At 34.9% G+C, this 27,911-nt stretch overlaps 1 protein-coding gene across 4 annotated transcripts in view; it reads right to left on the bottom strand.

The window, feature by feature from the left end:
• The window catches only part of LOC114031680 (DNA-dependent protein kinase catalytic subunit-like), a 167,918-nt gene that overhangs the window by 130,406 nt on the left and 9,601 nt on the right, over nucleotides 1-27,911 (bottom strand). For 3 of the 4 annotated variants that reach the window (XM_027846827.1, XM_027846829.1, XM_027846830.1), the window contains exons 7-25: nucleotides 27,790-27,889; nucleotides 25,580-25,635; nucleotides 25,452-25,482; nucleotides 24,576-24,733; nucleotides 21,754-21,900; nucleotides 21,170-21,334; nucleotides 20,618-20,786; nucleotides 19,960-20,009; nucleotides 16,884-17,021; nucleotides 15,876-16,028; nucleotides 13,872-13,987; nucleotides 13,272-13,431; nucleotides 7,836-7,922; nucleotides 6,956-7,075; nucleotides 6,527-6,686; nucleotides 5,705-5,773; nucleotides 3,254-3,360; nucleotides 2,107-2,197; nucleotides 992-1,155 (exon numbers count right to left, since the gene is read on the bottom strand). In XM_027846827.1, coding sequence (XP_027702628.1) covers nucleotides 992-1,155; nucleotides 2,107-2,197; nucleotides 3,254-3,360; nucleotides 5,705-5,773; nucleotides 6,527-6,686; nucleotides 6,956-7,075; nucleotides 7,836-7,922; nucleotides 13,272-13,431; nucleotides 13,872-13,987; nucleotides 15,876-16,028; nucleotides 16,884-17,021; nucleotides 19,960-20,009; nucleotides 20,618-20,786; nucleotides 21,170-21,334; nucleotides 21,754-21,900; nucleotides 24,576-24,733; nucleotides 25,452-25,482; nucleotides 25,580-25,635; nucleotides 27,790-27,889 — 2,241 coding nt within the window. The remainder of the gene's footprint in view (nucleotides 1-991; nucleotides 1,156-2,106; nucleotides 2,198-3,253; nucleotides 3,361-5,704; nucleotides 5,774-6,526; nucleotides 6,687-6,955; nucleotides 7,076-7,835; nucleotides 7,923-13,271; nucleotides 13,432-13,871; nucleotides 13,988-15,875; nucleotides 16,029-16,883; nucleotides 17,022-19,959; nucleotides 20,010-20,617; nucleotides 20,787-21,169; nucleotides 21,335-21,753; nucleotides 21,901-24,575; nucleotides 24,734-25,451; nucleotides 25,483-25,579; nucleotides 25,636-27,789; nucleotides 27,890-27,911) is intronic. The other variant, XM_027846828.1, reaches the window with a different exon arrangement.

Below are 27,911 nucleotides of genomic sequence, written 5' to 3'. Positions count from 1 at the left end.
CAATAGAAAAATGTTCAGCATTTTGTAAAAATAGGGTTTAAAATAAAACCCGAAGAAAGTAAAATAAAACCAAAATTTAAAAATGCAACAGATAAGTACTATCTGACTCAAATACAAATTAATTTGAGGAAATACTTTGTGAAAATATAGAATTTCTCCCTTTGTTCACTTCATAGATATTTTTCTGCCCAAAGAGCAAAATATCTAAATTTAAAAGCTTTAAAAAGGACAAAGACATTAATTTTATTTTTAGCATATGAAAGAACCATATAAATTACGCTTATGGTTAATAAATGTTAACATATTCTTTGTTCATAAGAAACAACATTCATCTAGAGTATATATCTGTTCATTTTTGGTTACTAAGGAAACTGAATCATAAGAGACATATAACATAGCCAGAATAATAAATAATGTTTTAAATTTGAGGTTATCTGCCTTTTCAAGTGTCTTGTACAAAAAACTGTCTGTATATTAATAATTTGCATATGTTCCTGCATACTATATTTCTACCATAAAGGGTTTTTAATAGTCATATATCAAAGGATCTATGATCTCAATGACATGAAAATTCCCTTCAATTACAGAAGTTAAAACTCACCTACAACCGCCCAACTTCTGTAAATTTTATCCATGTCCTCCCATAAATTGCAAGAGATAAGAGAGCCAATCTGGTGGGAAGACCCCCCCCCCCCCACATAAATACAACCAGAAAACAAAATTTCTCTTAAATTATTTGCCAATCACTTTTCTTGCAAGTTTTCCCTTTCAACTATCATTACAATTTGATTTTTATTATCACTTTGGAGACGTGGATTAATATGTTTTCAGATAGATGCAGAGATAAAAATAAAACAATTATTATAATGGAGTGGCTGAAACAGATTCCCCTTCCTAAATCTTCCTTGTGACTCTTAAGAAAAAGTCTTTTTAAAATGAAAGTCATTAAAATCTCACTTAAAATATCATTGAAACAAAAAAATGAAAATACTTTAGTTTGTCTGTCGCTAGATGAAAGAGCCAGTTCTGTGACCCGAGGCAAAAATACATCCAAATATATTACAGGCTTCATTTCTGCAAATGGTACTGCAAAGCTCAGTTTCTTCTCTGAATCCCATGCCAAACACTTCTTCATAATTTCATCTGAGGAAGCAGCTATTAAAAAATTTAAGAAAAATATTTTATATTCATAATCTTTCTAGCACTGAAAAAATATTACACACTTAGGAAATTAAAAAGGAGCACATCAGAAGGAACTTGAATGAGTACAAAAAGGGCAGTATAAAATTATTTTGTAGGATAAAATGGTCTAAAATTTAACTTTACACTGGGATCTGAAAACTTTTTGATATTATTATTTCAACTAAGCACTTTTTGGTGGTGAATTTATCTCTACAAGATTTGTTAAAATTCAATATTGCCAGCAGCTTACTATACTTTCAGAATAAGAGCTGGAATAGTTTGGGAAAAGAACTTTTTTTAAACTTTCAAAATATTTATTAAATATCATATATAACTATGAAGTTCAAATTTTATTTTATTTTATTTTTTTTTTAGTGAGGCAACTGGGGTTAAGTGACTTGCCCAAGGTCACACAGCTAGTACGCGTCAAGTGTTTGGTCCAAGGCCGGATTTGAACTCAGGTCCTCCTGACTTCAGCGCTTGGTGCTCTATCCGTTGCGCCACCTAGCTGCCCCTTGAAGTTCAAATTTTAAAAAGAGATGCTTATTATATGAAAATAGTATTTCCTACCAAAAATGACAAACAATAATTTCCCCAAATGTCAAGAAGAGGTTTTAAAAAGCAGATTGAAGTTCTTAAATTACCACAATCAGTAAAGAAACCAGAGTGAACTGGTTTCATTTGCTTTTGTGTAAAAAAACAAACAGAAACAAAAACTGGGAAGAACATATGACAGAACCAGCCTAAAAATCACTCTGATATAATTTGTTACATAATACCTTTCATGCAAGCAATCATAGCATTTAACAAACTATCTAATAGCCATAATTTTGTTTAAGAGTATGTTAAATGTATGTAGCACAAATAAAATTTAGAAGAATTCTTTGAAATTAAATATACCTGGAAGCAACTTCACAGGTTTACCTGTAACAAGATTCCTATTTATTTGTCCTCCCAGAGATCCAAGCACCCGAATCACTCGACCTCTCACGGCTTCTAAAGACATCTCTTCATCCTTTCATGTTTGCACAAAGATTAGTAAAGGTAATTTTATGACCATTTAAAAATCAATTAGGGACTTGGCTTTTAAAAGAGAAAGAAAATAATTTTTCGAACAGCGATAACACTTTTAGCTCCTTTTACTAGCCACATATAATTTCTATGTAGTATTTTAGCATAGAAGACACAACACTAAGATGCATTGCAAAAATTAGCTTCTAGATGCCTGGGACCAATGCATCCTTCAATATGAAAGCTTCATGTTCAATTTTCAGGCATAAGAGGTGGTATATCTCCACAGAAATATATTAATAGCTGCCAAATTCAAAACAAGGCCAAAGTATTTCATTCTGTAGAATGCAAACTCCTTGAGGGCAGAGATTTTTTTTCCCATTGTATCCCTGTTCTTAGCGCAGTGTCTGGCACATTATAGGGACATTATAAATGTTTATAAAATGAACGAAAATGAAAAACAAAGTTTACAGGATGGGTATTAGTCATATAAAAAGTCTGCAAATTTGTCTTAGTCAATGGCTGCCTTCTTCTAGTACTAGGCTTTATGTTCTTTAGCATTATAGGCTCTGGCTTTTGCAGGATTTAAAATCTAAAATGGATAACATCTTTTACATCAATTCTTTCTATAACATTTTCAATTACTTATCTATAAGATACTCTCTTATGTGCAAAACATTTTTAAAACAACAACGATCAGGATGGTTAGCCAAGGAATCTTTATATATGAGTGAGCTTTGGGACCATAACTTCAAATATATAAAGATGAAAACTAGCTAATTTAAAGCAGAAAGTCACATTACATTCTCAATCACAATCCATTATATTATGGAATTAAGGGGAGCAAATGCATTGAAAAAAATAACCAAAATAGCAGTTATTGTACAGTATAATCTTAATACTATAACTTCACTGGAATAATTACTGTACTGAATTAATCTATTTTGTGTATAAGTAAAGCTTTAAAATTTATATTTTAGTTATTTTTTCAATCTGTGATTACCACCAACTCTTACATTCTGGTCACTACAGCATGAAGTAGAAAAATTAGTTTACTTACTGATAAGATAGTCTTTGATTTTTTTAGATGCTTCACTACAACCTTATTAAACCCTTTCTGGGCTGCACGAGAAAGCACTGTGACTTCCCCATTATCCTTGTTATCATCTAACCAAGAAAAGAAAAATTCGTTATGAATAAACATTTAATGTACTTACTGTCTTTTTTTAAAAGCCTGTAAAAATATTGTATAAAATTTTGAGCTTAATTTGCAATTTTAAAAGTAATTTCCTTATTTAAAATTTCAAATGAGTATATATCTTTTTTCAAGTTAGTAAATCAAAGTATTAAAAAAAAAGAGAACAAGATGACCATTTATTACATTTGCTACCAGAAACATTCATTTAAAAAGAACTTTTTTGCACACTGCATACTTATTGCTCCTTCTACAATGTAAATTCTAAAATGTTCACCAATCTTGAAAAATTTAATGTGGTTTCTTAATCATCATTATGCTAACAAACATATTCAAGCTCTCTCCAAATTTGAACTTTCATATTTTACAATGAAACACAACGAATAACTTGAATCTTTCTTGATTCACTGTGAAGGGATATTGAAGGCATGACAACAACTGATCACAAGAAATTTATAAGTCTTTCTTTTAGTGATTCTTACAAATAATATTCATCCATGGCAATATGCATTTAATATGAGCAATGTTTCAAAAATAAAGTCACTATCTTCTCTTTATTTGGTGGTCTTAATTCCCACATAATACATTGTGATAATCCCTTTTCTATTTGATTAATGAATCTGACTCTGACTTTCAACTATTTTCTCCTATCAAATATAATGCTTTTCTCTCTTTATTCAAATAGGCATTGCCATTCATTTCCTTTCTAAATGCTGATTTTCATACTTGGAAAAATCTCACTATGCCCACTCCCCTCCCCTACAAATAATTTTTTTTTCCTTTAAATCTCTTCTCAAACTTTTTTCTTCCATAACACCTATTTTCAATCTCACATTGTTATGTTTCAAATAAAATAAACCGACTAGGTCACCTACACAAAATGTAACACACAATAACAAAAAAAAACAGCAATCAAAACTAACTAAATAGAAGTTCAACAAAATTATTACTTAATCCTCTGATAGCTTTAACAGGTCAACTTCTTTCATTCATTCCTTCAACGAACCAACTGTTTCAATGATGCCAGTATAGTGCAAATAGCAACAGCTCCTATCTATACAACACTTTACATTTTATAGAATGCTTTAATAACATAAGAATCATGGAACCTAAGGCCTGGAATTCATTCTGGCTCTAACATTAAGGATTTGCCTAAACACAGGTAAAGGTATACTCCCTATGTGGGCCCCAGTTTCCTCATCTGAAAAATGAAACAGGTAGAGTAGATGGTCTTAGGTCTCTTCAAATTACAGTAGCACTAAAAATTCTTTAAGTCTGTAATTCTATTATGTGCTAGGAACAATGGTAGATGATGGTTCAATAGTTCTGACTGCTGAAGTTACAATTTGTTATATCTTAAATTAAGACACCAGTGAATGAATGGCTTTTCCTCAGATTTTTCTCAAATTATATTATATTATAAATAATAGAATTTAATAGATGAAAAAGAACTTAGAAAAAACATGGTCTAACCCCTTCATTTTCAATATAAGAAAGTACCAGAAAGAGGAAATGATTTGCCCCATGTCAAATGGCTAGGTAAGAGATATATATTCCAAGATATTTAGGGAATTAATATAAAGGACAAATGCCATTCCCCAATATGAAAGGGTCAAAAGATGTGAACAGTCAGTTCTTAAAAGAAGCAATATAAACTACCAACAATGTTTCATTGTCACTAATAAGAAAAATGTCCATTAAAATAATTGTGAAGCTTCATCTCACATTAAATAATCAATGACAAAAGATGATAATAATAAACTTTAGGGAGAAGCTGTAGGAAAACAGGAACATTAAGACATTGTCGGAAGAACCATGAATTTTTTCAACTGATCTAGAAAAAATTTTGAATTATATTGAAAAAGTCACTGAACTATGGATAACCTTTTGACCCAGTGATTAAGCTACTAGTTGCACATATCCCAAAGAGGTCAAAGAAGAAAAAAAGGCTTCAGGTATATACAAACTTTTAAAAACACTTTTGTGGCAGCACAGAGCCAAAAACCAAGTGGATGTTCATTGATTGGGTGTACAGCTAAATAAATTCTGGGGAACAAATGTAATGACATGTTATTTCACTGTAAGAAATGGCAAATACACAGAATTCAAGAAAATTTATGTTACTTGTAGAAACTGATACAGAACAAAGTGAGCAGTGCCAACAGACCACTTGACTCAGTGACCACAATGCTGCACAATACAGTGAAAAGCAGCATATTTAGAGTCAAAGCTCATGTGTTCGAATCCTGACTCTACTTACTCTCTGTATGGCCTTTGTCAAATCAACTTAACCTCTCTGTAACTTAGCATTCTCACCTATAAAATAAGGGTAGTTGGACCATATCATCTTTATCTTCCCTTTAAGATCCAAATCCATGATACTTGCTGTAAAGGAATATAATACTGAACAATAACAGAAATATGATCAAAACAGTGAATAATTTTGGTCTCAGTGATGAAACATGCCTCCCCTCCAAAGTCCATAAGAAGGGCAATACAATGTAGATTCTGGCCAACATACAGTAGGCTACTGATAAAATGAGAAAATATCAACACACTATTTCTTTTGCTTACCTATACTTCTTTGTTACAAGAGGCAGAATCAAGTCATTGGGAAGAGTTCGTGATATTTAAAAAATCATCAATGGAACATTTAATTTAAAAAACAAAAAGCTATCATTCTTATAGTTCCTCCCATTAGTTCTAATTGTTCTTTACATCATGACTAATGGGAAAATATGCTTAATACGAATGTATAAGTAAAGCTATATGAGGTTACATGCCGTTTTGGACGGTAGGGAGTAGAGGGAGGGGGAGAAAATTTAAAACTCAAAATCTTATGGAAGTGAATGTTGAAAACTAAAAATTAAAAAATTATTAAAAAAAAAAAAACAAACTAGTTCATGATAGAGTCTGACCTAGAACTTAAGTCTGCCGACTCCTAAGATAGTAATTTTTCTATTATATTATGCTGCTGTGGGAAGGAGAAGAATTACATCTATCATTTTTCAGTACAGTGAAAAAAGAACATACTTTTCTACTCAAATTATCTAAGTTAGAAGAATATTAAAAGTTACTTTGTCACTAATTCTCTTTTCTAATTTAAGTTTTACAAGTCATCAATTTTCTTTGACTTACCTGATAATGCTGCGGTTTTCAAGTAACTGTCAAGGCAAGGTAAAATGTCTTTGTAATGTGGCTGGATTGTATGTTTTGGTATGTACAATGACCACTCTTCTAGGGCATTCAGGCCTACTTCTGCCAGTGGGGTATAACTTAGGCCCAATTTAAAAGCCATCTGTATATTAATACATACAACAAAGTAAATGTCACAAGGAACCAATAAGAACTAAGGAAAAAATTAAAAAATAAGAACTAAAGAAATACATTGGCTTTGATTTGAGAGGTAACCTACCAACCAGATCTTTTATCATTAAAATCTTCTAAGTTCCGTATAGCAAAGAGAACACACAAATAGTTAGAGTATAGCATAATGTTTAATATGGTTCTCTAAAGATTAGTAATCATTAAGGAAAATATAATTTGATTTATAATATAGAAACCAACCTGTAATGCAGGAACATAAGCTTTAATATCCAGTTCAATGATGTCATGTGGCAAGCACAGTACAAAGTTCAAACAGGAAGCTAACAGTTCATCTTTATATTGCTTCATTTTTACTGATACCTTCAATAAAATAATAATAATTATTCAAGTAATAATGTTTAAATAAACATAGGTTGTCATCTGAAGACATATTTAAAAGTAAATGTTTTTCCCATTTATGGCAGATTTAGTAATTAGATTCTAGATCTTCTGCATAAGATATTAAACTATAAATTTAGTACTGAATTATCATCACAACCCAAGTTACTTACAAGAAAAGCTGAAAGACAGCACTATAGCTAAAGGTAATCTGACAATTATAAAGGATAACTAATATCTTTGCTATTTAGAGAAGTTACAGTATATACGGTTTCACTATAGCCAATGATTTTTAGTATATTCTCACTTGGATTCAATAAGGAAATTTTAAAATAATCAACAGAAACCTGTCTTTGACCATCAGGGCTTTTTCTATATATTGTTAATTTTAAAATAATTACTGACAAGATAGGAAAATAGCTCTTGAAAAATCTGTAAGTTCAACAGTACTCCCTCCACCGAGGTGCATCACAATAACTCAATGAATTTATGGCCACTGTAAGTTACTATGGATGAAAAATTCATCACCATTGAGCCAACTGTGTTATAAACCTCTCTGAATCTAAATAAGTGACTCTTGAGATGATAGATATCTATCACCAATCATATATCCGAAGCATCTCCAACCTGCTAGAATCTATGAAAGTTTACACTACATGGGCAGAACCTATGAGAACTCAGGGTCACTCCTTTGCAACAATTAGACAGTTTAATATATGTATAAAACTTTTTAAAAAGTTACCTCTTTTCCAAACTTTGCAAATAACGCAAAACAAGAATACTTTTCAGGGTCTTCAGGAGATTTTTTGTGACTCTTTGGGCTTAGTCCCTGTCAAATAAAGTATAACATCATGTCATACATAAATGAAATGATAACCTAGTAGTTATCAACTTTTAGAAAATCATTGCATGGGACCCAACTCATTAAATGACTCAGTATAATAAATGAGAAAATACCACTTCTGTAGGCTGAATAAGTATCTTGCACACGCACCTATTACCACTTTTGCATATACATTCAATTGTGATTAATAAAATACAAATTCATTTAAAAGTACTACTTAATTCATAGTAGCTTTCTATCGATTATTTTCTTAATCAACAAATATATAAGTAACACAACTACTATCAGGAAGACATCTATGAACTTTTTAACATTTATGATGGGATCCTCATACTCTGAGACACTGCTATAACCCTGAAGTCACCAACTTTTTTTTTAGAGAGGAATATGATTTTAATTTTTCCCAAAGTGTAAGCTAGATGAAGTATGCTATCCACCTCTTAGTAAGAGAGGCAATACATTATGTAATGACTACCTTTGACAGACTTAGCCCTTCTCAGCAATGCAAGAATCTAAGACATCTCCAAAAGTCTCCTGCTAGAAAATGCTATCCAAATCCAAAGGAAGAACTATGAAGTTTGAATGCAAAGCATACAATTTGCTTTTTTTTTCCTTCTGTTTTGTTTTGTTTCTTCTTTCTTGTGGTTCCTCCTACTGGTTTTAATTCTTCTTTGCAACAGGACCAATGTGAAAATGTTTAATAGGAATTTTTATGTAGAGCCTATATCAGATTGTACACTGTCTTAGGAGGCAGGCAGGGAGGGAGAGGGAGAAAATTTAAAACTCAAAAACTTATGGAAGTGAATGCTGAAAACTAAAAATAAATTAATAAAAAAAATAAGAGGTGATGAACTCAGGGTAAAAAAATGAGACATTTTTTAGACATGACGAATGAAGGAATTGTTTGGTTGACTATGCATTTTTGTTACAAAGGTTTTGTTTTTCTTCTCCCCACCCTCTCATCTGCTCTCCTGCTCCCCATCCCCAATGGGGAGTAGGGAAATAGGAGAGGAAAGAAAATAGATTTTTGTTCATTCAAAGAAAGTTTAAGTCGGGGCAGCTAGGTGGCGCAGTGGATAGAGCACGGGCCCTAAAGTCAGAAGGACTTGAGTTTAAATCTGGTCTCAGACCAGACACTTGACACTTACTAGCTGTGTGACCCTGGGCAAGTCACTTAACCTCACCTAATTAAAAAATAAAAAGTTTAACTTAATTTTTTTTTTAAGTTCAAGTTTTTTAACGCTGGATAAAGAGTTCATAAGATCATATTTTTAGAGTTGAAAGCAATCTTATGGTTCCATGCTTCCAACACTGTTTCTTAGGATAAGGAAACCGAAGTTTAGAGATGTTAAGAAATTTGCCCAAGGTCTTGACCATATTACTACACTTATATACTGATCCTTCAAGTCACTAATCAATCTCTAGGAAGATGTAAGGTACTAGAGCTGATTGTGAAAGGTGGAAGGATTAATAAGCATTTATTAAATACCTACTATGTGCCACTGTAGAGATATTATTTCATGTAATTTTCAAAAACAACCATGCAAGGGTAGGAGCTATTATTATTATTCCCATTTTCCACAAGGAAACTGAGACAGAGGTTAAATGACTTGCCCAGGGTCACATAGTCAAACAGTGTCTGAAAATGTATTTGAACTCAGGTCCTTCCTGACTCCAGGCCGAGTGCTCTACCAATCACCACTTATTTCTTAAGTATCTACTATGGGCCAGGCTCTGTCCTACATGCTGAGAAATCTAAAAACAAAAGCGAAACAGCTCCTGCTCTGAAGGATCTTACATCCTATCGAGGGAGACCACATGTACATATACAAGTACATTCACAATATATACAAAATTGTTTCGGAAGGAAAGGCATTAGCACAAGAAGACATTAGGAGACGCATCAGGTAAAAAGGTCATACTTACTGTGAAGCTTCTAGGAGGCTGAGGTGAGAAGACAGTGCATTCTGGACACAGGAGAGATCAGTACAAAAGCATGGAGACGTGAAATGCAGTGTTGTGTATGAGGAACAAAGAAAAAGCCAGTGTGGCTCTGCCACAGTGTAGAAAAGACAATAATATATAATAAGCCTGGAATGGTATCCTAGAGGTAATAGAGAGCCATTGGAATTTACTAAACAAGGGGCAGCTAGGCAGCGAAGTGGATAGAGCACCATCCTGGAGTCAGGAGGACCTGAGTTCAAATCTGGCCTCAGACACATAACACTTACTAGCTGTGTGATCCTGGGCAAGTCACTTAAAGCCCCATTGCCTAGCCCACCTGCCCCCCCCCAAAAAAGAGGGGGAGGGATGACATGGTCAGAGCTGCATTTAGGGAAAATCACATTGGTAACTGTGCACAGAATAGACTGGTAAGGTAGAGAGACTTAAGATAGGAAAATCATGTCCCTTATTAAAAACATGTTGTGAAGATGGCGGAGGGAAAGCAGTGACTGTCTTGAGCTCTCTCCCAAAGCCCTCCAAATACCTAGTGGCTCTAAACAAATTCTAAGGCAGCAGAAGCCACAAAAAGACAGAGTGAAACAAATTTCCAGCCAAAGACAGCCTGGATGGTTGATCAGAAAGGTATATAGTGCCAGGTGGGGAGAGCAGCACAGTTCAGCGTGGGCGCGCAGGCCACAGCGACCCTGGAGCAGGCCTCAGAGGACTGAATCGCAGGCAGCTGTGGCAGTTTCCAGACTTCTCAACCCCTGAATGCCAAAGACAACTTAGAAGGTCAGTGGGAGAAGTCTGTGACTGCGGTGAGAGAGGAGCTAGGTCTCAGCCGCAAGTCTCGAATGTGGCCCGGGCCTCGGCTTTTTCCTGAGCTTCTGGCCCACAGACTGAGGGGGAATCGAGTGGCTGATCAGAGGGGGATTTGCAAGGATCTCTTTGCCAGTGCTGAGGCAGGAATCTCTTGCTTTGCCTGTGCTTGGATCTGGGTCACAGTTCTGAGGGGCAGTCTTGGGGCAAGGAGGAGTGCTGCTGCGGTGGAGCTTGTTGTGGTGGTGGAGAGAAAACACCTCACCCCTTATCATACCACCCTGGAAGAACTGAAAATTTACAGATCCCTAGAAGTACCTCTGAAAACAGCTGTACAAACCCCCGAAGCTTGGGACAATACATTCTCCACATTGGAAACGGACTCTTACCTTAATAAAGAGTTTAAAACTCAAGTAATTGGTTGGGATCATGAGTAAGCAGCGCAAAAAGAGTCAGACTATATTATCTAACTTTGGTGACAAAGAAGATCAAAACATACAACCAGAAGAAGACAACAAAGCCAAAGCTCCTACATCCTACAAACCCTCCAAGAAAAATATGAATCAGTCCCAGGCCTTGGAAGAGCTCAAAAAGGATTTTGAGAAGCAAGTAAGAGAAGCAGAGGAAAAACTGAGAGTGATGCAAGAAAATCGTGGAAAAAAAAAAAAAAAAAGACAGGAAAATCACTTAGAAGACTACTGCAACAGTCCAGGTGAAAGGTGATGAAAACCTGAACAAAAAGGTGGTAGCTATATGAGAAGTGAGAGGAGGTCAAACACAAGAGCTATTATCCAAGTAAGAAATGACAAAGATGGCAACTAATTGTATATGTGGGGTGAAGGATAATGAGTATAATTAACCTAGGTGACTAGAAGAATGATGATGCCTTTGACAGAAAAATTCAATTCCATAAACATTTATTAAGCACCTACTATGTGTCAGGCACTATGCTAAGCACTGAGATGCAAAAAGAACCAAAAGACAGCCTCTGCCCTCAAGGAACTTACAACCTGGGGGGCATGGCGGGGTGGAGAGAGAGAAAGAGTTAGGAAGAAGAGTAGGTTTGGGGAGTAGGGAAAGAGGAAAATAATGAACTCTATTTTGAACATGTTAAGTAGGAGGGCAAGATGTCTGTGGAACACCCAATTTAAAGAGTCCAAAAGGCAGGGGTGATGGATTCATGCTGCAGAATGAGATATACATTATTGGACACAGAAAATCTGGGATTTTTTTTTTGCCTGACCATGTGTATTTGTTACAAGAATCTTTTCTTTTCGCTTTTAAATTGGGAGTTGCGTAGGAAAGAGAAAATAAATGTCTATTAATTGAAAAACAAAATAAAATGTAGGAAGAAAAGGGGGCAGCTAGGTGGCACAGTGACTGGAGCACTGGCCCTGGAGTCAGGAGGACCTGAGTTCAAATATGGCCTCAGACACTTGACACTAGCTGTGTGACCCTGGGCAAGTCACTTAACCCTATTACCTAGCCAAAAAAAAAAAAAGACTCAACTAAAATGTAGGAAGAAAAAAAAAACTGTAAAGCTTCCTGTGGGCATGCACATTTTTCCTACTGCCTATTTGTATTCTCAGTACTTAGTACAACGCTTGGAATATAAGAGACTAGAATATAATGGGTAACTGACTGATTAAACAACAAAAGAAAGAAAAACCTAATCAACAGTTAGAGATATAGTAAAGGGAATTCAGCTGAGAGAGTTGTCTAGGGGCTGTTAGGTGGTACAGTGGATAGAGTTCTGACCTTGGACTCAGGAGGACCTGAGTTCGAATCTGTCTTCAGACACTTGACACTTACTAGTTGTGTGACCGTGGGCAAGTCACAACTCTGATTGCCTCATACACACAAAAAAAAAAAAAGAAAGAAAGAAAGAATTGGTTAGATATACAGATGCAGAGATGATAATTAAATCCATGGGAGTTTTTAAGATCTTCAAGGGAGAGAGAAAAGAGGTCCCAGAAGACAGCCTGGGATTAGGCCACAGTTAGGGGGTATGATACAAATAATATAGCAAAAGAGATGAAGGGAGTTAAGAGAAGGAGGAGAGTCCCAGGAGAAAAGAATGTCAAGAAAACCCAGAGGTGAGAGAACATTCAGCAGGAAAGAATGTAGGATTTGCTACCAGATGGGAAATTCTAATCTAATCTTATATAATAGATCTATCTCTTGCCTAGAGAAAAAAAATCTACACCAAACATGCTGATAGTTAATCACTGAGGAACATGACCCTGAAACAAAAATAAATTATTACATGTTGGTTACTATCCACAAATCACTAATTGGGCAACATTACACTTAAGAGAGGATTGTTAACCTAAGAAAACAAAATGTGTGATAATTATATATTTGTAAAAATTGGACACACACAAATTGGCTCATCAACGGAAAAAACTCAGTAGAGATGCTTTAGACAAACTGAAACCTAAGCACAAGCCCTCATTTTTGGTATTTCATTGAAGTGAATTCTTATTAGATTGAGTGCCAATGGATATGAATAGAACATATATAAAAATTTGTGTTATTTGTAAAATAATGAAATCCTGTATAATGTCTTACCTCAAAGTATCTTAATTTTTTGGCATTTCTTACTGCAACAGCAAGTAATTTGTAGAATCCACTAATGAGAGGTAAGCGTGTAGACTGCAAAATCAACTCATATCCAAATGAGTATATCCACGGTTCAAAAAACTGAATGTGCTTCTCAGGAAGGATTTCTCTGCAAAAAAATAAAGACATTTACTTTAAAATGTATGTGGGAATTTATTTCACAAGTATTTTCTATTCAAATTTTGAAAATATGAGGGACATAAATTGAACAAATCTACCTATTTCATTAAATAAGTATGACAACTGACACTTCTAAGGGGAATGTGTTTGAGGAAATTATGTCATCCTTTCCTAGAAAGAAAAATGGTTTCTAATACCAAAAGACTGTCCATTCAAATCTTCAAACTTTAGGCTGTTTTAAGTATATTAAACTGCTCACCATGACAATTTCCTATATATCTTAATGATCAATCTTTTAAAATTGTTTTAAACATTCAGTACTCTTTTAGTTACAAGGCCCTGAATGTTTTTATAATTGTTACACTACATCATGGCCATGAATTATAGTAAGTTTCACACTTAAATAACTGTAATTTAAAAAAAAAATACCTGCAAAACTCCACCAGATTAATGAAGGCAGTAAAATCTTTAGGTTTAGCAGGATGCAAGTTTGCAGCTGGATCTGAGGTTGGAATTACCCATACACCACTAGCTTCATTCTCATCCTGAAAAAATAATTATACCATTCATCCAACAAATATTTACTAAGTGCTTACTATGTAGAAGGCCCCAAGAAAAACTGTTTGGGGGGTGTGAAGGCAGGACTAGACCTTTTCTGTCCAATGAGCTGTCTTTACCCTAGGTTGGCCACCTCCTCCATTCTGTCCTGTCCCTTCTTTGGAAATCTGATATCTAAGAGCTTCTAGTTTTCTAACCGAATGAAAACTCAAGGGTACTTCCATGAGTTATGAATTATCAAAGCAGGGCTTCAGTAGGAAAATGTATTACTAGAGAATTTTTTGAAAGAGAAAAATAACATATCAAAAAGCTAAGAGTCAATCTTGTAACCACTACAATTTACAGATGAGGCAACAAAGGTCTAACAGCACTAAGTGATTTGCATATGGTCATATAAGTAGTAAATAGCAAGAGCAAGACACAATCTAGATCTTCTGAGTCTCAGTACTTTTCTTCCTATTATGCCACAGTGGAAGAAAAACAATCTCTATATTGTGTCCTGTCATAGCAGATACAATCATTTCAATGTACCTAAACTTTAAAATACAAGTAAATTAAGCAAATCATCAAAAATAATTTACTGTAAAGTACATTTGCTCTTGCACTTAAAAACCTTTTCTGAGACTCAATGACCATATCTGAGGTTCGAAGGAGTTGCCACTAAATAAAAATGTCATTATGTACCATAGATTAAGAGTCTATGTTTCTCTGGGTAAAGAGAATACAGATTAATCAGAGCTATAATACAAGACATTAAGCCATTAATAACAACAACCTTGCACCTGTGATAGAAGATGATATAATATGAAGCATTAAAAATAAGCTGCATACTTTTAATGTATTTCTATGTCTTAAACATACATTCTTCTAATTACTATTACTCTGAATTAAATTAACCTTAATCCACGTGTGTTAACTTTTTTTAAACTTCACCTCACTATGTCATGATTAAATTTTCCTTTGAATCTCCCAACTCCTAAGACTAATTTAAAATAGTATCTTTTCCTCTTTCTCCTCTTCAAAGCTGCCTAAGAAGAAAAGACCAAGCCACTGGCACATTGCACTACCGACCTTGGAGAATTGTTTAGAGAAAGTGCTTGGTAAATCTTAAAGTGTCATGTGAAATTCAAGCTGTTATTTATTATGTGTTAATTTTGTATTATATGTTGCATTTTTCTATGTGAAACTTTCATCACATCTTAAGATCTGGATATAGAAAGCTTAAAATAACAGCATTTATACAGCATTTTAAGGTGTGTGCACTGCTTTTCATGTGTTATTTCATTTGAGAAATCCATTTTACTCCTAAGGAGAATTATTTAGCATCACTTCCTGCTACTGTTAGAACTATCAGACAAATCTGTTGTTATTGGAAACTTTCTCACATTTTTGAACATACAGAACAACTATTTTTAAGCATTTAAATAATGGTTTTTCTCCACATTCAGCTGTGCTAAATTTAAAACTTGGCTCATACTAGATATCACCTCAGCTACCACAACTTACCAGCCACCATCGTGTTTTCAAAGAGTTCATAATCTAAATATATGGATTTTCCTCATTTTATCAAAGGAAGTAACACATGCAAAGCACTGAACACACCTTAAAGTACTATATAAATGCTGTTATTTTAACCTCTCTGAATATTCAGATATTATGTGATAAAAACTTTCCACAGAAAAATGCAACATATAATACAAAATTAATATATGATAAATAATAGCTTGAATTCATACAGCACTTAAAGGTTTACCAAGCACTTTCCTTTACGTAACCCTACAACACAGGTGGTGCAAATATTACTGCCTCCATTTTATTTATGAGGAAACAAAGACAGGTATCATTAGCAGCATGAAGGAATATGACAAGTCTTACCTCCTGATCTCCAATATTCTGCTTTTCTAGTTTAAGATCTAATTTTTCAACAATCTTCAAAACTGACTTTATAAGTTCATCATACAGCAAACGATTCAGAGACTGAAGTGGTGAACTGACCAACAGAAATGTTTCATCTGCTAGAAGAGAGTCCTTTGGAATAAATAAAAATAAAAAGTCTGAACCTCAAGATGCATGGTATAAATATCAAAGAAGTTTTCCATAAATAAATAAAATGCATTTCCCTTGTATAAACACATAAACATTTTAACTGTGGAAATGGAAATAAGGTTAAGTTAAACTATAACTTTTTAAAACTAGGATTGAATTTTTTTTGTTCTTTTTGAAATTTGTTATTTTAAATTTAGAATTGTTCTAAATCATGTTATTCTAAAGCATCAGCAAAAACAAGCACCCAAATTTTATAAAAATCAAATATAAATACAAACTCTAAATTATTTAAAATTTATTTAAATTTTTGTTATTTCTATTAAATTTAATAAAATAGTATCCTCGATAGGTATGTCCCCTTTAGATCTAATTTTCTTATTTTTAATCACTTCGAATTTTGCCAATACTCTTACTACATTCCACTAGTGAAATTTTCGAGCTAAGGAGCCTGGATATTGTCTTAAATTAGTAGGAAATCATGACTACGATCATTTCTTCATTTTCCCTACTAGGCCATCATAACATAAAATACCAGAGTTTACTTCTTACAACAACTATGGTATATTTGGAAGTCTTCAATGAGACAATACCTAGACCTCAGAATATAAAAGGAATATTAATAGTGAAAATCTAGTATAGATAAAGGAATCAAGATAAATCTGGGGTGGCAGCAGAATGTGCATTAAGAAAGAAAAAGATAAAGCACTTACTATTTTAATACAGTACTCAGGTTGGCCAAAATAATTCATTAATCTTACTAATACTTATCTACAAGTTCAAAATTACTAAAACAAATAAAGAACGTTGGACTCTTCATGATTTCAATGCTATTTTTACCTTCATTTGATCACAGCTCAGTAGATTTCTGAAAAGCTCTAAATAATCCTTATATGTAGGTACTTTCCATTTCCCTGTTCTAACTTCCCCAGATGTAGGATACTCTTCAGACTCAGAAACCTCTTTATCAAGGGTCTCCTAAAAAGAAAATTGCATATTAGTGCCATTTGCTACAGTCATATAAATAATGTTACCAGCATTTATAAACATGTAATTGAACACGATCTCTTAGACAAAGACTTTCATAATACCATTGTGTACAATACAGAGATATGAAATAGATGACAGCTCTATTGGGAAGACTGGAAGAAGCTAAAGCAATAGAACTAAACAGCAACGATTAATGAATCAATGCTACCTGAGGAGGAGGTCTTAGTCAAACAGCTCAGGTGTTTATCCTTTGCCCTATTCTGTTCAACATCTTTTATCAATTTTTCAGATGAAGGCATAGATCTCCTGTTTATTAACTTTGCAGATGACAAGGAACTAGAAGGGATAGTTAATACGATGGATGAGAGAATAAAGTTCAAATAGATTTTTAAAAGCTAGAATGATAGGCTTTAACAAAATGAAATTTAACAGAGATAAGCACAAAATCCTAAATTTAAGTTAAAAAAAATCAATCACAACTGTAAGTGGTATGAATAGAAAGCAGTTACCTGAAACACACCCACATACAAAACACAAAATAAGGGTTTTAGTGGACTACAATGCAAGCTCAAAGTAAACCAACAGCACAACAGCCAAAAAGTCAATGCAACATTAGGCTATACACAGAAATACAACCCTGAAAGCTTTAAGAGCGAGCTATGAGGAATGTAATGACTGACCATAACTCCAAAGGATGAAGTACCTCCTGAAATAGGAGGTTAATTTAAGGATTTATGAAGCAAAATCAAACGTGTTTTTTTCAACAAATGTATGGATTTAATTCAACTGACTCTGCTTATTTATTTTTCTTTTTTTATTTGGGAAGAATTCAAAAGGAAGAAGGGAACTAGAAACTGGGTTGCGGAAAAAAAAGGAAAAGGTCCCTGAAGCATTTAACAGAAGGAAGTTCAGATGGAGACAAAGATAAGCAAGATAGCTTTGGAAGTAATATGTTGCCTGCTAAAAAGTCCAGAGAGAGAGAGACATAAAAACGTAAACAAGACAGAAAAAAAACATGTTATTAATAAGGGCAAACTGTTTACAAGGGAAGATGACACTTGTAAATCTTGAGAACTGTAGTTATCACACCATGTTAAAGGAATATACATAAAGGGGGTGGGTATAAGTTGCCTTTGATATAATGATAAAAAAAATCTAATCAAGTGAGTTAAATGGATTCAAGTGAATTAATCTGATCTAACTAAGAAAATGTACTGAGAGAAAGGGAAAGGAGGAGGCAGACAACAGTAAATTATATTACAGGAAAAGGCACAAAAACCTATTACAGCAGAGGGAAAGAAGGGAGGGAGATGAGCATTGTTTGAATCTTACTCTCATCAGCTTTGGCTCAAGAAGGGAATATCATAATCAGTTAGGTACTAATATTGATAGACTTAACCCTTCTCAGCAATACAATGATCTAAGACATCTCCAAAGGCCTCATGAGGGAAAATGCTATCTACATCCAAAGAAAGAACTATGGAGTTTGAATGGAGATCAAAGCATACTATATTTGCTATTTTTTTTCTTCTGTTGTGTTTTGTTTCCTCTTTCTGGTGGTTTCTCCTATTGGTTCTAATTCTTACTTACATCATCACCAATGTGAAAATATGTTTAATAGGAATGTATATGTATAGCCTATATCAGACTGCACACCATCTTGGGAAGGGAGGTAGGGAGAAAAGGGGAGAAAAATTTAAAACTCAAAAGCTTATGGAAGTGATGGTTGATAAATCAAAATAAATTAATTTTAAAAAAAGAAAAAATGTTAAAAAAACAAAGTAATATGTTGAATTTATTACCTACTTGAAGGAAGAACAACCTGTATAGAGGAAGTTATTTGCATTTGCGCATATGGTCCTCTTTTTCTGTTTTGCTTTATAAATGAAAATGTCTGTGTGTTAAGTTTGGAACAAAAGGATACAACGTTTTAAAAAAATTAAAACAACCATAGTTTTTTAGACTTTGATATTGAAACACTGATTTTTTTTAGACATCTTCATGAAATGTACTATAAAGAGTTTACCTCACTTTTTCACAGTGAACCCTTTCACTTCATTAACCTCATTTCTCATTATTCTGATATGCCTCTTGGATGAAATATTCTCATGCACTGGTTGAGTATTTCCCAAAGAGTATGTTTTTTGGGGAGGTCCAAATGTCTTTATACTACATGAAGTTATGCTTGATACTTTCCAACACATCACAAATCTGCCCATTCTTCAAAATGTCATACAATTTTTTAGCCTAAATGATAGTTAATAATTAAAGGCATCACAGTGTTAACACCAGCTTTAGTATAAAATACTAAAAATCTCACAAGCATATTTAACTGTTAGTTACCAAAACTAACAAGGTGAAAAGGAACAGACTAGATTACTTTCATGAAACTGAAAAGCACTTTTACTAATCCCAAGCTTCCCAAAAGCAGATGATCATCTTTTCAACAAAAGTATTTTATCAATGTTGCTATATGGCAGTGGGATCCAGAACATCCCTGCCTTTGAAAAACTAAAAATGAATGAGCATCAGAGACCACTGGAAAAGGACATGGTGGGTGCAAGCAGGCTGCAACACACAACCAATGATCAAGTCTGAAGAACAGAAATAAAGGAAGTCATTAAGGAACAGTATGACACAAAGAGAAACAAGCTGCTCATGTGGTAAGAGAAAAGGGATGAGATGTGGATGGCCAGAGTGCTTCACTGGTACCCTCATAAAGCCAAGAGAAAGCAAGGAAGACCTCCAGTGCACTGAGTGAGCCTCCTATGCGGCAAACTTCTGGGAGAATATAAATGAGAAGAAAAGAAAGGGTGGCAATCTGTATCACTGGAGGGAACCCCCAAAATGATGACATCAAAGATCCATTCACATACTTGAAAGTTTCCATAAACTAGTCTTTAAAAATATCTGATTCACAATTTACCTTTTGAAGGATGACTGGTTTGGAACATACTCTGATTAAGCCCTGATGCACTTAAAAAAAAAAAAAATTCAAACAAAAATTAGGAAATACTCCAGCACATATATAATTAAAGTCAACAAACAAGACCATTTTTGAGATACAGATTTATTTTCTGATTTCACCTGAATCATTATCAACATTTCCAATCAGAGAATATACGCTCTTTTTGTTAATAATATTGGTCTGTTATGAGGTTAAGCTCCTTGAGGACAGAAACTCTTAGTTTAACTTTTTTATCTCCTTGTATTCTAGCACAGCACTTCTTAAACTCTGGGTCATGACCCAGTTTAAGAAGAGATGAAGGAGTTATGACTCAAGAAGCCCAACCTAGCACACTGCTGTGCATGCAGTAGGTATTTAATAAATATTTGTTGTTTAACTTGCATTCTATGAAATAGTAATGGATCCTTAAGCAAGAAACAGATTCTACCTTACTATAATGATAGGAGTAGAATCTGTTCTACAAATAATTAATGACACACAAAAGAAGCTCCTAAACTGGGCAACTGGTTTATTTTTTAGTTATTTAAAAAATATATACACAAAGAGATATATAATTTCTCATAATCATAAAGAAGTTTAATCATTAAAAAAAGAAAAATTAATATCCTAAACTTACCCACAGTACTAATAAAATTCCAAAGCACTGGTCCTTTTTCTGCCAAGGCAAGAAAAACTTTTACTATAGCTCGGCAACAGACTGTTTGCATTTTAATACTGTACTGTGGAAAACTGTCTATCTGCACCACTATTAGACGCTCAAGAACTGGAGTATATACCTCAGGAACCTAGAAAAGACAGAAGAATCTCAGCTGGTAGGAAACAAAAATAAGTTAGGTAAAATAATTGGCTAAAGACAAATAATCCAGATTCTATGGTAATTCAAGATGGGATTCATCAGATAATTTTTACTCTGCTACGTTTTATTTGTGTCATTGTTATGTTATTATATGTTATTAAAAGCAAAATGAAGGCTTCTGACAGGTCTTACTCTACTGAATCAATTTTCTAAAAGATAAAGAAACTGGAAGTTTACAAAAAATGCTTAGTGGGCACATGATGGCTGTTTTCAAATATCTAGATGGCTGTCATTTGGAAAAGGGATCAAATTTGTTCTACTTGGACTGAGAAGGCATGACTGCACATCAACAATAATAAATATTTTACTTACTGTATCAAGGTGAAGTAAGATGCTTGCAATAGATTGGAGAAAACTTGGGAGCTGATACATGTGGTCCTCTATAGTATCTGTCTCAGTGAGGAACATTTGTTTACAGCGCTGAATGAGCTCAATATACATGAAGTCAACATCCTTTGCATTTATAGCTTTACAAGGCTTTAATGACAGCAAAAACAAAACGTTACTATTGATTAACTTCACTATGTTCTTGGTTCTTCAATATTTAATATACAATATAGAACACCAAAACACATTACCATAACCTGAAGATTGACAAATTTAGTAATATATAGAAAGGCCTCACATTTAAACTCAGTTAACTCTTATTGATAGGGTACTTCCAAGATGGTGTATAAGAATTATGCTAAAGAAAATGTGGGTATTTTAGAATGGTCTTCTTTCTAGTGACACAAATTTATTTCTATAACCTCTCTTGAACTTTAACTTTGTAGCACAAATGTCATGATGACAAACTACTACTTTTAAAAAAAAAAAGTATGTGAGCAGCTATATTTCTCTTTATACTTCTACCATTATGAAAGAATGTTAAGGTAAGGTAAGTCAGTGAGGCATACTCCTGCAAACAGCCCATATCCTCGAATGGCAATGGATAACTCCTTGCTAGTTGAATCCACATTTCTGATGATTCCGTAGAACTGTTCTGTGAAGTACCGAAGTGTGCTCTTGTGAGCTTCTGCGTCTTTGCCCACCATTAAAGAAACCTGAAATTAGATAATTAACCAGTTATATTTTTTCAATTGGAATAGTATATCAACTCCAAATAAAAGATGTATACTCCAAACGTATACAATTGTATTCATATTTATTTTGTAAGTGCTGCATTATAATATTTATTCATTCCTAGGTTATACAATCACAGAATTGTAAAAACTAAGGGTTGGAAATCGCCTAAAGACGTTCTCTAATCCTTCCCTTAAAATCTCCTTTATAATAATCCTCAACAAGTAGTAACAAAGCCTATACATGAAGACTTTCAAAGATAGGGAGCTCATTACCTCTAGAGAAACCCGCTATGTTTTGGATGGCTCTAACTGCTAGATCTTTACGTATGCCAAAATAAAATCAGCATCCCTACAACTTCTACTCACTAGCCTTGTTCTATGGCTAAGTAGAAAAGACTAGTTTCTCACACATGACAACTATTCAAAGATAATACTTACGTTATCCCCTAAATCTTCTCTTCTACAAGGTAAGTAACCCCAAAGCATCAACTAATGCTCATATAGGAATCTCACATAAGGTATCTTACTTCAACATTGAAGAGATCTGTGACTTCACTGGTGTGGGTGCTCCTTTCACATACAGAAATTATAACCTCTCTATACCTTAATAGATGATCTTCATGAGTTGCTGTGATGGATGGCAAAGTCTCTCTGAACTTAGTTAGGCTGGCCTTCAGGTGACAGGCATAATTCATCACTAGCCTTAAAACTGAAACATTTCCAGCTGGATCTATATTGCTACACCCACAGCCTGTGTTCCATCAGCATAGCTTTCAAAAACGCAAGATAACTTCCATACTGAGATAAGGCACCAGAGAAAGGTTTAAGTGGAGGAACTATGCTTTAAATCTCAGTAACTGGTGGGAATTATGGGAAGCAGATTTCAACTCAATACCAAGGACAACCTTCTTCAGAGCTATCCAAAAACAGAAAAGATTGTCCAAAGAGGCAGTGAATTCCCTATCATTAAGGGTCTTAAAACAGAGGCTGGGTAATCATTTGTTGGGAGTGTGCTGAGAAATGTGCTCAACATTTCATTAGGGCTTGCACTATGACCTTTCCCACTCTGTTCCTATGATAGTCACATACACGAGATAGCTAAAATGAGGGGAAAGGGGAGGGAGGGGGAGAAAAATTTAAAACTCAGAAGCTTATGGAAGTGATTGCTGATAATTCAAAATAACTTAATTAAAAAAAATTTTTAAATAAAAAAAATTAGGGAAAAAAGGAGTTTTGATTGAGAAAAATAGTGGGGGAGGGAGGGAAGGGAGAAAGAAGCATGGCACTCTGAGCATTAGGACAGGCCTGGATGAGTGGCCAGAATAGGGCCTCATCAATCAGTGCATTGTTATCTTGTGAAACAGCCACTAAAAATGGAAGGATAACAAACAGGAGGTGGAGAGAAACAAAACAAATTTCACACATTTCAAAATTTGACCAAGGACAGATTTGCATCCAGGAAAGGGGTGAAGCAACAATTTTTTTTCCTCCTCTTCTCCTCTAAATATATGATTTCCAATCCCCCTTCTCAGGACACAGACTAACACTATTAGTATCATATAGTTCAGCTACATTGAAAAGTAAATAGGTTTTTGTATGCTAGCCTCATAACCCTCTAAGTCTCAAGCACCTGGCCTAGAAAGATACTTTTCTAATACAATCTATTCCTAAGCTGGCACACTATCTCTTGTTTTGATTTTCTTCACTAACTAGCCTGGTCACCAAAATTTTTCTCAGATGCTCCCATTGACTGCCCTATCACTGACCCTTTCTGTAAGACTTTCAATAAAAATTGCCTAATCAATGATCAGAGCACTATCTGAAGTCACAGCTTCCCTCCATCTTTTCCTTACCAACTGTATGTAGGCCCAATCCAGATATCTAGAGGCCCAAATCCTGTGACCATTTCCTACAAATACTGAAGTGTGGAAAAATAAAAATAAAAATAAAAATAAAAATAAAAGCTGACCAACAGCCTCAACCTCAAGACCAGGTTCACTTGCATGTATTCTGAGGGCCAATTCCATTAATTTTCAAATGACTTGACCATGGCTAGCCTCACACTCTGAGATCATTTGTCCTTCCCAGAGGTCTGGATGACAACAGGGTCCTAGACCTTCACTTACGTCCTAGTTCTCACTTTCAACTCCTGGCTGCTTCTCCTTTGGCTGTTATCATATTCTGATACCTGATTCACTCCTACTCACTCAAGTACTGGTCCAATGTTCCCATAGCCCAGTATAAGATAGATGATAATGAAGGAAAAAAGCTTGTTCCACTAAGTCAAAAAGCAAATGAAGCAAGTAAACTTTACTATGTAAACATGCATTAAAACTTCTGCCTTTCCATTCTCGAGGCTTCACAAACATGGGCAATGGGAGAACAGAAATTGCACATCTTCATAAACAGGCCTAGGGGCATCTCACCTGACCTCCACAGCTCCAGGCTTCAGGCTCCCTTGATTTCACATCCAGGCCCCAGGTTACGCTCATACATCAGACCCCTGTCCCTCACTCCTCAGGAGGGATTCCCCTTCCCATCTAATATGGTCCAGACATAGGCCTGCTTCCTGGTAAGGGAATCTGACACCACCTAGATTGGGGCTTAACTGCTCTTTGAAGCAATTTTAAAAAGGGAAGTTGAAATTTCAGTACCTGTTTAAGAAAGGAATCCAAGGCTGAATGTGCAGCTTTCTTCAGTTCTCCATTTGTATGGCCACACCACTTTGACATTATTTCAAATAAGGAAACGTAGTTGTCCAGAAGGCAGGTGCTAAACTGAGATGCATGTAAGGTAAATAAGTGCAAACCAGCTGCAATTGGAGGGAAAAATGCAAATGTTATTTAAAATTAGAGGAAAATGTAAACTACTATACAAGAAACTACACAGGTCACTAGCTGGCCCCAGTACTTATAAGTTGTTTTTTGGGCTGTTTTTTTTTTTTTAAGGTCAGTGATTTATTCAGTATAAGAGGTTCCTAGGGAGGACATGTCCCTGTCAATACAGATTAACACCTGTTTTGTACCTCATAGTCCTGGAGAATTACCTGGGCCTGCAAGGTGCAGTAATTCATCCAGATACATATACATCAAAGGGGGGAACTTCAATCACCAGACATTCCCTTAATCCAAGACCATCTCTCTAGCCACTACACTAAGCTGGATCTCTTTAATTTTTAGGGTCAACTCAAATTTCTGTAGGCTTAGAATACAACTAATAGAAATACTAAATGCTCTCAGAGAGGAATTCTACAAGTAAAAAAGGATGTGCTTCTGTTCAGCTTATGCACTATTCTCTTAAAAGAAAAATAAATAAGTATCAAATATCGAAGTTTAAGTGATGAGAGGTATAGATGACACTACCTACTACAGAAGAAATACAGAAACACCTCAAGCCTACTGTAAATATGATATTTTGGCCCTGTTACTATCACACCTACTTTATGATCGTAGTATAAAAACCAAAGGCTGCAAAAAGACTTAACTTGGTAAAGAGGTCAATTTACAATTCAATGAAAATCAGAATCTTACCTAAAGGCACAGCATATCTCTTCAGATCAACCTATTAAAGCAAAAGATTTGCCATGAAGGTACGTTTTCCAACCACAATTAATTTAAATAATACAAAGTTACCAAAGTAACCTTAAATATCCCCCTACCTGAGGACTGATGGCCTTCAGTACAAAATCAAAAATTTCCTTTGACATTTGAGGATCTAAAAGAACAAGAGAAAAACTATGTCCAAACCACAATAAGTGTTTTGGAATAGTATTTAATTTCTTTTAAATCTTTCCATTTCAAAGAGTTTTATAACTAAATAAGCAGTATCATCACTACTGTAATTATTGAGTTTTTTTTTTTTTAATAGTGAGTATATGACTGCAAAGTAATTTATCATATGACAAGAGGGGTTGACTGAAGTGATGATAGTTCCATCTCCTTAGGGGAGAATATCAAGAATGGTATTAGGGCAAGCTAAGGAATCTAGGCTCTCATCCCTATATTATTATTATCATTATATATTGCCAGAGGGAGAGTCCTACCTCAGATTTCATCAGCAGAGAGAAAGGTACTACGTAACAGTCCTGAACTCTGAAATTGCTCTTCCTGATCAATACCTCGCAATTAGCTTTCAACCACATCACTTGACTGAAGGTGCCCAGTCAAAGATCTTAGAATTGCTAAAATCTATGACAAACTTTCAGTCCTCGTCTTCTCTGACCTCTGCAGCTTCTAAACCTGCTCACCTTCCACTCTTTTCATGGACAAGCGCTATCTACTCCCTCAGCTTCTGCTGACACTGGCCCCTCCTCCTGATATCCTTCACCTCCTTCGTTTCTTATTCTGGACCACCATCCATCTCCCACACCCTACCTATGTGGCAGTTTCTCTCCCCTCCTTCCCACCTCAACCACTCCCTCCCATTCTGTCCTGGATCTTTCATTTCTCTCTCTACAGTCTCTCTGCACTGACCGTTTCTACACAAATAATTCTTTAATCTATATATCCCACCCTAACCTCTGTCCTCAATGGCAGGCCCACATTTACAACTGTCTGTCCCATCAGCACTTCAAACTTGACATGTCCAAAACAGATTTTATTCTCTTTCTCCCAAACACACCTCTCCTCCAATATTCTCTGTTCCTACTGAGGGTACCACAATCCTTCCAGTTACCCATTTTTAACAACATCAGAGTTATCCTTGATTCTTCTCTCTCCCCAACACTCTATATATCTAATTATTTGCCAAGTTCCACTGACTGTATCTCTGTATCTCTTGCAAACACCCCTCCTTTGTACTTAGACTGGCACTATCCTATGCAGGTCCACATCCTCTTTTATGTGGACTATTTATAATAACCTTCTAATTGGTCTCCCAGGTTCCCACCTCTTTCTTCTCCAATCCATCTACCACATAGCTGCCAAAATGGCCTTTCTAAGCTACTCTAAAATCTCCAATGACTCTCTACAGATACTAAGATATAATGCAAAATCCTTAACCCAGCACTTAAAACCTTCTACAATCTGCTTCCAATTTATCTTCTAGACTTCTTTTCTTATGACTGACTCCCTTTCATTCACTCTAGATTCAAACCGCCAGCTATGGGCCAATTCAGCATTCCATCTCCTGTCCCTCTGCCTTCACAAAAGCTGTTTCTCCAAACAATACTGTTTTAAGAACAACTGTGATTAAGTTATTTTGTCTATTATAAATACCCAAATTAACTATAAAGGATATATGAAGAAAGACGTTATCTGGATCCGGAGAAAGAACTGATAATCAGAAGTATGTATAGAATAATTTTACATATAAATAAATATATATATATATATACACATATATACACCTATTTGTATCTAATGGTAGCCATCTCTAGGGTACAGGGCAAGGGGAGGGGGGAAGGTAAAAAAAGAGATTTACAGGATAATTTTGTTGCATACTTGAAAATAATAGCAAGTTGTGCATAGCAGATTTGCAGTTTCATGTACAATCATCTTTTTTATTGTACTATGTTATGAAAAGCTTGTTTTATTCCATAAATAAAGAATAAAATTTAAAAAATAAAATGCACTCCCTCTCTTCATTTCCACTTCTTCGAAATCTTAGCTACTTATATCAAGGCTCAGCTTAAGTGTCACCTACCATAGAAAACCTTTTCTCAACTCCTTCCTCCACCCATTTTCCCTCCTCAACTTACCTTATATTTATTTACTTATCTGTGCACTTGTTGTATTCCCACTCGATCCTTCACTCCCCCCCCCAAACTCCTAATGCTTTGTGAGCCATGGACTATTTTCTCTTTTTTGTGTGTGTCTTCAGCCCCTTGCACATCGTATTGACTAACTCCTATTCAATTGAATGACACACCTTCATCCATGGATTTAGTGAAGTTATACATAAGTGACGACAATCCCTTCAGGCATCCTGCTACCACAGGGAGTTTGGGCTCTCTGGTTGTGGAGGTCATCTGGAAGCAAGGTTTTAAAAGC

This window comes from Vombatus ursinus, unplaced genomic scaffold, assembly GCF_900497805.2.
Source record: "Vombatus ursinus unplaced genomic scaffold, bare-nosed wombat genome assembly UNPS02015255.1, whole genome shotgun sequence".
NCBI lineage: Eukaryota > Metazoa > Chordata > Mammalia > Diprotodontia > Vombatidae > Vombatus > Vombatus ursinus.
This window is presented reverse-complemented; position numbering and strand designations above follow the sequence as displayed.